Below are 12,681 nucleotides of genomic sequence, written 5' to 3'. Positions count from 1 at the left end.
TTTATTAACACTGAGATGAAACTTAGTATTGTTTGGGTGACAGAAAAAGTCAGTTTTTTAGGACGCGCTGTGAACGTAAATGGATTTGTAATACATGCTGAATCTGGGTTATTCAAGTAACTCATCGTTTTTCTTGATATTTTGAGAAGGTATGAGTGACTGGACTTTTTATTTCTACTAGTGCTAGTGAAAGTTATCTTTTGATTTGATGAATATTGTGCGAATTAGAGAAACATAATTACTCCCTGATTTTGGTGGGTTTCTGTTTGACACTGATATTCGTCTGGAGTGCTGGAACATTTACCATTGCAGAACTACCGTGAGGTTACACAGTCAGATACAAATTTAAGGCTCAAAGAAGATTAAGCATTTATCCGTTGCGCATAATCGGGGATTTTTGTGATTGGCCCCGTTTTGACGGAAGGTTCACTCGTGCTAGTACTGGAAGAACAGTATTATTTGTGAACTTCAGCGCTCGGGAATGAGGCATTAAGACAGTTATTAGTTTAACGAAATATTTCCTGCAATTATGTACAAGGGCGGCATACGTAGCAGTTCGGAGCGACCACATAAAGTTAGTTCAAAGAACTGTACGTCACAGGCTGCCATCCACTGGAAGAATCAGGAGTTAAAAGTATAAGGGGCAGTGAAATGACAACGAGACGTATAGAAAAACCAAAGTGGTTTATCATTTCAGCCGGCCGCTGTGGCCGAGCGGTTCTAGGAGCTTCAGTCCGGAACCGCGCGACCGCTACGGTCGCAGGTTCGAATCCTCCCTCGGGCATGGATGTGTGTGATGTCCCTAGGTTAGTTAGATTTAAGTAGTTCTAAGTTCTAGGCGACTGATGACCTCAGATGTTAAGTCCCATTGTGCTCAGAGCCATCTGAACCATTTTTTATCATTTCAAAATTAATCCTCATCACTGTTAATACATTCACCCCACTGTGAGGCAAGACGTTCAATGCCTTCAAGGAAAAAATGATTCTACATCTACATCTACATTTATACTCCGCAAGCCACCCAACGGTGTGTGGCGGAGGGCACTTTACGTGCCACTGTCATTACCTCCCTTTCCTGTTCCAGTCGCGTATGGTTCGCGGGAAGAACGACTGTCTGAAAGCCTCCGTGCGCGCTCTAATCTCTCTAATTTTACATTCGTGATCTCCTCGGGAGGTATAAGTAGGGGGAAGCAATATATTCGATACCTCATCCAGAAACGCACCCTCTCGAAACCTGGCGAGCAAGCTACACCGCGATGCAGAGCGCCTCTCTTGCAGAGTCTGCCACTTGAGTTTATTAAACATCTCCGTAACACTATCACGGTTACCAAATAACCCTGTGACGAAACGCGCCGCTCTTCTTTGGATCTTCTCTATCTCCTCCGTCAGACCTATCTGGTACGGATCCCACACTGATGAGCAATACTCAAGTATAGGTCGAACGAGTGTTTTGAAAGCCACCTCCTTTGTTGATGGACTACATTTTCTACGCACTCTCCCAATGAATCTCAACCTGGTACCTGCCTTACCAACAATTAATTTTATATGATCATTCCACTTCAAATCGTTCCGCACGCATACTCCCAGATATTTTACAGAAGTAACTGCTACCAGTGTTTGTTCCGCTATCATATAATCATACAATAAAGGATCCTTCTTTCTATGTATTCGCAATACATTACATTTGTCTATGTTAAGGATCAGTTGCCACTCCCTGCACCAAGTGCCTATCCGCTGCAGATCTTCCTGCATTTCGCTACAATTTTCTAATGCTGCAACTTCTCTGTATACTACAGCATCATCCGCGAAAAGCCGCATGGAACTTCCGACACTATCTACTAGGTCATTTATATATATTGTGAAGAGCAATGGTCCCATAACACTCCCCTGTGGCACGCCAGAGGTTACTTTAACGTCTGTAGACGTCTCTCCATTGATAACAACATGCTGTGTTCTGTTTGCTAAATACTCTTCAATCCAGCCACACAGCTGGTCTGATATTCCGTAGGCTCTTACTTTGTTTATCAGGCGACAGTGCGGAACTGTATCGAACGCCTTCCGGAAGTCAAGAAAAATAGCATCTACCTGGGAGCCTGTATCTAATATTTTCTGGGTCTCATGAACAAATAAAGCGAGTTGGGTCTCACACGATCGCTGTTTCCGGAATCCATGTTGATTCCAACATAGTAGATTCTGGGTTTCCAAAAACGACATGATACTCGAGCAAAACACATGTGCTAAAATTCTACAACAGATCGACGTCAGAGATATAGGTCTATAGTTTTGCGTATCTGCTCGACGACCCTTCTTGAAGACTGGGACTATCTGTGCTCTTTTCCAATCATTTGGAACCCTCCGTTCCTTTAGAGACTTGCGGTACACGGCTGTTAGAAGGGGGGCAAGTTCTTTCGCGTACTCTGTGTAGATGCCTATTTACCATCATTGTACCAAGGCTTGCAGCACTTCCTCAGAAGCAAATCGACGGCCACGAATATCTTCCGCCAGGGTTCAGAGACACGGAAATCGCATGGGGAGAGCTGGGGATGGTAAGGAGGATGTGTAAACTGCCCTCAGTGAAATTTCTGCAAGGTAATGGGAACAATCTTGGCAATATGTGGAGGGGGGGAGGGGGCATTATCCTGCAACAGAATGAAACCGTCCGTCAACATTCATGGGCGTTTGCACTTGATGGCGCGCTTGAGTTTTTGCAAAGTGTCCACCGTAGCGGTCTGCGTTAACTGTGGAGCCGTTTTCCAGAAAGGAGATGAGAAGTGGGCCCATACTGTGAAATAAATAGGTCATCATAACTTTCCCGGTTCTCCGGCGTGCCTGTTGTTTCGACTAAGGTGCATAAGTTTCTCTCGGAAGGCCTTACACATGCTCCATATAGTCCGGATCTCTTCCCATGTCATTTCCGTACTTTTGGTGCCCTGAACAAAGACATTCACGCCGTACATTTGCTTCGGACGAAGAGGTAGTCCCGTAGGCAACCGCAAACGTATTTCCATGAAGGAACTGACCTCCTTTTCTCGCAGAGGGTTAAATGTATTAACGGTTACGGCGATTACTTTCGAAATGATAAACAGTTTGCTTATTTTTTTCCGATCTGCCTCGTTTTTATTTGACTTCCCCTTATATGAACGTAGATAGTTGCAGGCCACATTACTGTATGGTAAATGTTCGCGCATTCTACGGATCAGCACCGCCGTCGTTTTTCTGATGAAAATTTATTGCATTGCGGTTTCTTTCTTTCTTTCTTTTCCCTCACACTTTCGGTGCCTTAACTAGTTTGTGTGTCTTAGTACTTCAAAATTTTTAAACGGTATTTCCTCAAATTTCTGTTATAACGAAATCTCCGATGAGTGTGTTTCATTGGAGCTAGAGAGTTGCGCCTAATACGGAGGTTGAGGTGTCGGGTTTTGGGCACGGCAGAGCACGTTCCATATGGGGCGCGGCGTCAGAACCACGGTGGCGGCGGCGACGTCGACGGCTAATGAAGCGCTGCCCCCGGGGGCGGAGGCGGAGGCGGGGGGCGGGACGGCCGGCCGCGATAATCGGCCCGCGGGCTGGCAACGAGCAAACGCAAATTAAACCAGCAGCGCCGACCGCCATCTTTAATACCGGGTAATTATCCGTGGGGCGAGGGACGGCGCGGCACTCGCGACGCACCTAGACGTGGTCGCCTCTCTCTCTCTCTCTCTCTCTCTCTCTCTCTCCTCTCCCTCCCTCCGTCCCCCCACCGCATCTTAAGCCAACAGCGAGGCTGTTGCACCAGCCGTCACAGCATTCGTTGTTGCCACGACTTTGACGGCGCCGGTTGACATCTTTCTTCGCGGGTAATTCTCTCGATATCGTAAAGATGTAAGAAGAGAAAAGCATTCTCGCAGCAAGCGACATTACATCTCTAAATGTTCTTCCCGCGTTATCGAACAGGTCTCAATTATTACGTCTAGATTCATTTTGTCCCGCTTGGAATTATGGTTAGAGGATAATAAACACACGCCGCAAAACCTAAAAAAAAAAAGAATGATTTATAGCCGTTGCAAGAGGACTTAACTAGAATAACACTGCGTTCAGTGATGAGTGTTTAACTGCTTTCGCATGGAGTCTGCGAGACGCGTCCCATCTACAAAGCAAGTCGTTTACTGCTATGTGATGGAGCCGCATGTACAGTAATTACTGCTGTCGATCATACTTTAGACAGTGCGCACACAAATAACAGTGGCGGCGCTAGTCTCTTGCTATTACATTGCTTTCTCCTGATGGGCACAAAACAAGCGCGCAGGACTGGAATAAATGCACAAAATGTTTTCGGTGAGAAAGCAAGCTTAAGATTAAATGAGGATAGGAAATCCCTGACGTGAGTTTGGGCATACGACAATTGTATGTCTCGTGTTTCACGTGTAAAGTATTAAACGAACCTTTCAGAGTGTGCCAGGTAGAGAAGGCACCGATCAAGTGGGGTAACGAGAGGTGACTACCGTGCCGACACACACCATTCTGCGGCAACGACCGAAGACCGTTTATAACGCAACTGCAGATGAAAGTAGCGCCAACTGGCAATACTGCGCTTCTAGTTGCACCGCGGTTGTTCGCCTTGTAGTGACTACGATATCGTGCAGAATCAACTTATAAAAGCCAAATAAGAAGCAGTTGATCAGATCGAATGGAAACAAAGCACATCAAAGCCGAGGCACAACAAAATGACACAAGGAGAAGGGCCGTAAAAACTATAAGACAAAGAGTTTAAACGAGGTTTATTTATACGAAACTATCCGGCGCATTAAAACTCAAACACTCTGTCTAGAAGGTAGGGAGGACTAGACTGTACCGTGCAAGCGAAGGTCACGCCGGTAGGAATCCCAGCTGGCCAAGATATCATACCTCAAGCAATGCTTTCGACACGAAAACTCTATATGTACACCTAGGGAAATAGGACGCTCAAGACTGACGTTTATCAGTGTCAGGTATCAGTTGTAAGTGGGCAGTTTATGTTTTTATGTTGGTAACGCCATGTAGTGCTCTATATGAAAATCACTGACTCTGCTGTGGGTTTGCTCTGTTGTGGCCCATTGCCTGTCTGCATGTCAAGTGTCAGCACTGTCTTCCCGTTGGAAGGACAATACCACTTCTTCAAGACTGCATGGAAATCCACTACTTCCGTGTGCATTTTCTTTTACTGCTCAGACTTTGAGGAAAACACTGCAGTTTTATTGTGATGAACGATCAGGACTGTCTTCATGGACTGTGAGGAAATCTTTGCTTTTGACCAACAGTATATCAATAAGTGTGTGCATTTGATTTCTTTGTTATTGTAATTATGTAAATTTTTTTCAAATCTGTATTGGCCACTGCCCAAAACAATTTGTAAAATTTTTTTGTGGGGAGCATGGGGGCTATGTTATTAGGCTGTTTAGGTTTTTATGTTGGTAACCCCACGTAGCGCTCTGTGTGAAAATCACTGGCTGTGCTGTGTGCAGTCTGTGGCTGGTTTGCATTGTTGGAATGTTCGCCATTGTAGCGTTGGGCAGTTGGATGGGAACAGCGCGTAGCGTTGCGCAGTTGGAGGTGAGCCGCCAGCAGTGATGGATGTGGGGACAGAGATGGTGGAATTTTGAGAGCGGACGATCTGCACGTGTGCCCATCAGAAAGAGTAAATTTGTATTATTGGATATCATGAACGGATACATATATATGATGTCCTTTGAACATTATTAAGGTAAATACATTGTTTGTTCTCTATCAAAATCTTTCTTTTGCTAACTATGCCTATCAGTAGTTAGTGCCTTCAGTAGTTTGAATCTTTTATTTAGTGGCAGTATTTACGCTCGCTGTATTGCAGTAGTTCGAGTAACGAAGATTTTTGTGAGGTAAGTGATTCATGAAAGGTATAGGTTATTGTTAGTCAGGGCCATTCTTTTGTAGGGATTATTGAACGTCAGATTGCGTTGCGCTAAAAATATTGTGTGTCAGTTTAAGCACAGTCATTCATTAATTTTTCTATGGGGACGTTTCACAGTGAACCATCTTTTACACTTCAAATGCATTTCTGTTATCTTCGAACTGGCAACAGTGAACTTGTAGCTATCACGACTGACTTCATATTTTTGAGCAGCCCGCATCGAGCCTCCGGCCCAAGCCTAATTATTCTTCCCCAATACAGTCTTGCATCAACTCAGTTAGCTGCAGTATCCACTAGCAAATACCAGGTATTTCATAATTCCGTAGTATTGCAAGTTTAGATAGTGGCAATGCGACAAGAGTGATTTAATGAGAATTAAAACGTATCCAATATTTATGTAACGCACTTGAAACGTAAGGTCAGCAGTAAAAACTAAATACCAAGGGCAGTTTTCAGTAACATATACCAGTCGCACTAAACAGGAATCCATAGCCTTGGAAAAGTGGTTGGATATTTATTTTACACCCAGGGTCGATCATACAAACACAGTGTATTTTGCCCTGTGTTCTGTGCGACTGGTTTTGTCCTAAAAATAAATTTTATTGCAAATCAGTTCTTCTTAGGAAAAGCTTGTAATAATAAATTGTGATAATGCCCTTATATGTTGCATAAAGTTTCTGTCCAGATATATAGTTGATATTGCTTGTGTTAGTATTATACTAAAACTGGTTAGTAGAAAAATACCTTACTTTACGTATTTTATGTTGTATTTAAAAAAAGTTCTTTCCTGTGGCGGAAAAGCTACCAAGTCAGATTAAAATAGCAATGAATACCTTGAGGTATTGTTGGTATCAATACTCCTGTTATGATATTATCGAGATATCTATAGCATTTCGGGTATTGGTATAGACTTCTTAGCAAGGAGGACGTAAGAAGCAGACTGGTAGGAGCAAAGCCAAATCGAGTTTACTACAATCAAAAACTGATTTTCACAAATTTCCGAGAACGTGCAACTGGAAAACAGGATTGTACAGAACTGAATGAAGAACTGAGGGAAAACTGAAAAGGTAGTACATCGAGGCATTTGAGAAGTGGTGTTTTAGAAGGGTGCTAATAACACTGGAAGTGTAAAAAGTTGTCCACGGAATCGGCAAGGAAAGGATTATGTCAAAAATGAAACTATTTGATACACTGTTGTTAGTCAAGCGGCTGTCATGTAGCAAATAGTTATATTTTGTGACTTCAGTTTTACATATTTTATGGAAAAGAATGAGAGCAGTTTTGTTGTGATTTTTTGTGATAATGATTTTATATCAATTGGTCCGCCTCATGTATCGTTATATCCAACTGGTTTATAAATGTTAATCTACATTCAGATCCGATGATGGCACCTTTACTATGTTGAAACCAGGTATCCAGTAAACAGTATTTACGCGATCTTCGCTTTTGAATAATTTCTACAACAGAGTGATCGCACGAGTACGCACTATGTGTTCACTGCAAAAAAGACATTATTTATTGCATACTGGTAGTGTTTAATGTGTTCGCACTTTGCAAGTTGTTGTTGTGGTCTTCAGTCCTGAGACTGGTTTGATGCAGCTCTCCACGTTACTCTATCCTGTGCAAGCTTCTTCATCTCCCAGTACCTACTGCAGCCTACATCATTCTGAATCTGCTTAGTGTATTCATGTCTTGGTCTCCCTCTACGGTTTTTACCCTCCACGCTGCCCTCCAATACTAAATTGGTGATGCCTTGATGCCTCAGAATATGGCCTACCAACCGATCCCTAGTTCTAGTCAAGTTGTGCCACAAACTCCTCTTCTCCCCAATTCTATTCAATACCTCCACATTAGTAATGTGATCTACCCATCTATTCTTCAGCATTCTTCTGCAGCACGACATTTCGAAAGCTTCTATTCCCTTCTTGTCCAAACTATTTATCGTCCACGTTTCACTTCCATACAAGGCTACACTCCATGCAAATACTTTCAGAAACGACTTCGTGACACTTAAATCTATACTCGATGTTAACAAATTTTTCTTCTTCAGAAACGCATTCCTTGCCATTGCCAGTCTACATTTTATATCCTCTCTACTTCGACCATCATCAGTTATTTTGCTCCCGAAATAGCAAAACTCCTTTACTACTTTAAATGTCTCATTTCCTATTCTAATTCCCTCAGCATCACCCGACTTAATTCGACTACATTGCACAATCCTCGTTTTGCTTCTGTTGATGATCATCTTATACCCTCCTTTCAAGACACTGTCTATTCCGTTCAAATGCTCTTCCAAGTTCTTTGCTGTCTCTGAGAGAATTACAATGTCATCGGCGAACCTCACAGTTTTTATTTCTTCTCCATGGATTTTAATACCTACTCGGAACTTTTCTTTTGTTTCCTTTATTGCTTGCTGAATATACAGATTTAATAACACCGGGGATAGGTTACAACCCTGTTTGACTCCCTTCCCAACCACTGCTTCCCTTTCATGCCCCTCAACTCTTATAACTGCCATTTGGTTCAAAATGGCTCTGAGCACTATGCGACTTAACTTCTGAGGTCATCAGTCGCCTAGAACTTAGAACTAATTAAACCTAACCTAAGGACATCACACACATCCATGCTCGAGGCAGGATTCGAACCTGCGACCGTAGCGGTCGCTCGGCTCCAGACTGCAGCGCCTAGAACCGCACGGCCACTCGGGCTGGCTGCCATTTGGTTTCTGTACAAATTGTAAATAGGACTTTGGAAGTACCGCATACATTTTCTTCATTAAATAAATGTAAACGTTATCAAATGAGTGAATGACACTTTTCCTATTCTTTCAGTTCTCAGGGATGTAAATAATTTACCACATTGTTTAGACAAGAACTTCCAGTATGAATTTAGGTGTAGATATTGATAAACTATTATCGTTGCTTGCTACTATATTTCTATCTTTTTGTAAAAAGGGTAGTGCCTCATAACTTCATTTTCACCGTTACGATGCAAAGCCGCGCAGCAGACCGCTCTCCGAACGTGCGCAGTTTTGGCTTTGACGTACAAGCGAGAGTAATCACTGCGAACAGGCGAGACTCAGTACTGCAATAAAAGGCCAGGGGAGCTGTACTAGACTGACTTGTTTCGAATAGTCAACTGAGGCAAGGAAGTCTGTCGTGTAAAGAGGACGATGGAGTGATTCTGTGGTGCTCGTTGTGTGGGAAGACACTTAGCCATTTTCTACACATTCTTTTCTTTAAATATTTTAAGGACGCTGATAAACTAGCCGTTGAACGGCCGTAAACGGCAAACTCCAGACACAACCACACACACACACACACACACACACACATACACAACAACACACACACACTCACACACACACACACACACACACACACACACACACACACACACACACGGCTCGTCATCCACCGCGGCGCGGCGCACACCTGCGTCGTCCTCGGCGGAGCGCGCGGCGACGCGGGCCACGAAGGCGCCGACGGCGGCGTCCTCGGACACGTTGGCGGCGTAGGCGGCGCGCAGGAAGCGCGGCGGCGCGCGGCCCGCGGCGGCGACGGCGACGCGCAGCGGGCGGCGGGCGACGCGCGGCGGCGACCCGGCGTCGGCGGCGGTCACGTCGAGCGCGAAGCCGCGCGCGCGCCGCTCCGGGGGCAGCGAGGCGAGCGGTCGGCGCAGCCGCAGCGCGCCCGACTCGCGGTCCAGCGCGAACACGGCGGCCGCGTCCGCGTCGCCTGCGCCGCCGCCCGCCGACAGCGAGTAGGAGACGCGGCCGTTGTCGCCGGCGTCGCGGTCCACGGCCAGCACGTGGCAGACGAGCGCGCCCGCCGCCGCAGACTCGGCCACCGCCACCGCCACCGCGGCCGACGCCGCCGGCGACACGAACTCGGGGCTGTTGTCGTTCGCGTCGCGCACCACCACCCGCGCCGTCACCTGTCGGCCAGCACACACAATACTCACCTCGCGAAGGGCGTCTGCTTCGGGGACGAGAGAGAGAGTCAAAGGCCAAATTTTGAAAGAGAAATGAACACTGTATGGTGGCTGTCTCAAGCCAGGTTTGTGCTCTGTGATGTTTTGCCAACCTCGTGAACCACTCACAGTAGTTTTTACACGTGACTCATTATCCTGTTCAAGTAATAAACCACTTACGAAAAGACCACATGGCATCGGATTTTCGTAATTGTTTATACTCGTGGTATCTGATGTCCAGATCTCAAGTATCAGTTTCCCAAAGCAGTTCGACTCATCTCTCAAAAATTCTCGACAAAATCGACTGTGCGGTTTTCCAGGCGTCTTTAATTCCCTAATTCGAGGACAAATTTTCGATAGATCCTTTAGCTCAGTGGTAGCAGGTTCGCTTCCTGTGTAATCAGCCCAAGTTCGATACCTGGTCAATGCAAATTTTTAAAGAAGGGTACATGTTCTACGAGCTTTTCCGTGAAGCATAAAGTAAATATTGATAAAAAAGTAATGCCGGTAGCGCTCGATACTGGTAATCGCTGGATATCTGATCCCAGTCTCGTTTCGGAATTTTTTTCTTTCTTTCTTTCCATTTTTTCATTTTTTTTATTTTTTGCGTTTAGTTTGAAATCCACATCGTTTAAATTAATATACAGGGTGTTACAAAACGATATCGACGCACTTCGAGGGCCTGTGGAGGGTGCCTTGAAGGCACGCTACAGGGCGACGAAGCTATAAGCCTCAGCCCCTGCAAGTAGGCCACCCCTTCGGCAGCAAACGTGACTTCGTACGCTGACCAAACGCAGGTGAAATATTTCGCAATGTCGTTTGTTGTTCGCTGATCGTGACTGAATGCCACATTCGATACAGAAGAAGATGCAGCTAGCTGCAGCATAGGTCTCGTCTCCTATGAATACGATGCTCTGTTGCCTTCATACGTGACGGTTCCGGACACCTTTTTCCACCTGAACATTATTTTTCTCCTGTACACCGAAAAAAATTGGAGATTGTAGATGGGTCCAAGAGAAAAATGAAATGCAGACGGAAACCCGTGTCCAAAACCGTCATCTGCCGAGGCAACAAAGCATCGCATGCATAGGGGACAACGCCTGCCTACGCAGCAGCTGGATCCACCTTCCCCACTGGCGATCGTGGCAGGCACCAGCAATCACCAAATGACAAACAACACTGCGAGTCGTCCCGCCTACGGTCCGTCACCGTACAAAGTCACGTTTGCTGCCGAAGGGGTGGCATTGCGGCAGACGCCGGTGGCTGTAACTTGAACACGTTGTGGCGTCGTTGACGACTTTTCCAGAAACAGGTTCGTATTCTCAATCCGTCCCTCAAGACAGCCTCTACAACACCCCGAACTTTGTCATTGTCAGGCTTGCTTTGTAACCTCCTCCATAATGCATAAAATTATGCTAATTATCATATATCTGTCATTTTTTATGAAAATTTCACGTCGTATCATTTCTAATGACATACTGCACACAAACATCCCGCTTTCGCTGCAACTATAAATATTTATTTACCAATCTTTTACAAAAGACTGTTTAAATTTTAAAAAATCATATTTTTTCTTCTTTATATATTTTACACTTCAGGGAAATGCTCGTAGAACTGGAGTTTTGTTTTAAAATTCGCGTTGGCCCGGAATCGAACCCAGGCTGCCCATGGCAGGTAAGCATTCTACCGCAGACCCACAGGGCCCAACAAAAAACTGGCCTTGCAGGGGGAATTAAAGACTCTGGGAAAACTTCGAAGTCCATTTTATCGGTAATTTTTAAGAATACCATCGGTCTGCATTGGTGCATTGTTATTTGAATTAAAAACTTCAAGAACCAGTAACAGAAAAAAAAACAAATAAGCGTTTCCCACGTCTCCTTGGCAAGCACTAGCACTTTTCAGGCAAATGTCAGACGATCTGGTAGTGTGGGCAGAGGGGGCCCAGATGTGAATGTTTCGGAGGGAGTTCCTAGTTCCGACATTTGCCCTACGCCTAAGGAAGGAAGAGGGAAGAACATTAGACTTTAACGTCCAGTCTACTGCGCGGTCATTACAGACAGAGTACAACCTCGGATTATGAAAGGATGGCTAAGGAAATCGGTCGTCCCTTTTCAAATAACCATCCCAGCAAGGCAAAGGTCCTGAGTTCGAGTCTCGGTCCAGCACACAGTTTTAATCTACCAGGAAGTTGCATATTGGCGCGCACTCCGCTGCAGAGAGTTAAATATCATCCTGGATATACAGGTGCTTCAAAAATACTTTTATGAACTTTGAGGACAGGTTCCTTATACGAAAACAAAAAAAATTAGTTAATGAAAGTTGATGTTCAATGGCTTTCCAAGTTCAGCCCAACAACTTAGCTTATGTATGCACACGTTTGCTTCGTTCTCTCCTAGATGGCTTTGTGTTACCTGGGAGAGTTGTTTACACACTCGTCATTCGTCTGTCTTCAACGAATCCATTGTGTATACGTATTGTATGGAACTGGCGACCTAGAAACGACGGAGAGGCTTCGTCCCTGCCGTAGCCCACAGTGGTTCACAACCTCAGAACAGGTTACAGCATTCCATTCACCCCACTGCCGCCCCACACCGAACCCAGCGTTATTGAGCGGTTCGGCCCTCACTGGACACCCCCCCCCCCTCCCCTCCCAACTCTCGAGGAACGTCTCACACCAGACGAGTGTAACCCCTTTGTTTGCGTGGTAGAGTAATGATGGTGTACGCGTACGTCGAGAAAGTGTTTGCGCAGCAATCGCCGACATAGTGTGACTGAGGCGCAATAAGGGGAACCAGCCCGCATTCGCT

The 12,681-nt window shown here is 45.3% G+C and overlaps 1 protein-coding gene across 1 annotated transcript in view; it reads right to left on the bottom strand.

Annotated features, from left to right (window-relative positions):
- LOC124803270 (protein dachsous) overlaps window positions 1–12,681 on the bottom strand; it is a 334,804-nt gene that overhangs the window by 123,837 nt on the left and 198,286 nt on the right. The window contains exon 14 of the mRNA XM_047264453.1: window positions 9,342–9,838. Within this exon, the coding sequence (XP_047120409.1) occupies window positions 9,342–9,838 (497 nt within the window). The remainder of the gene's footprint in view (window positions 1–9,341; window positions 9,839–12,681) is intronic.

The sequence above is a fragment of the Schistocerca piceifrons genome, chromosome 6 (genome assembly GCF_021461385.2).
Source record: "Schistocerca piceifrons isolate TAMUIC-IGC-003096 chromosome 6, iqSchPice1.1, whole genome shotgun sequence".
Classification (NCBI taxonomy): domain Eukaryota; kingdom Metazoa; phylum Arthropoda; class Insecta; order Orthoptera; family Acrididae; genus Schistocerca; species Schistocerca piceifrons.
The sequence above is the reverse complement of the archived record's forward strand: the minus strand, read 5'-3'. Positions and strand labels throughout refer to the sequence as shown.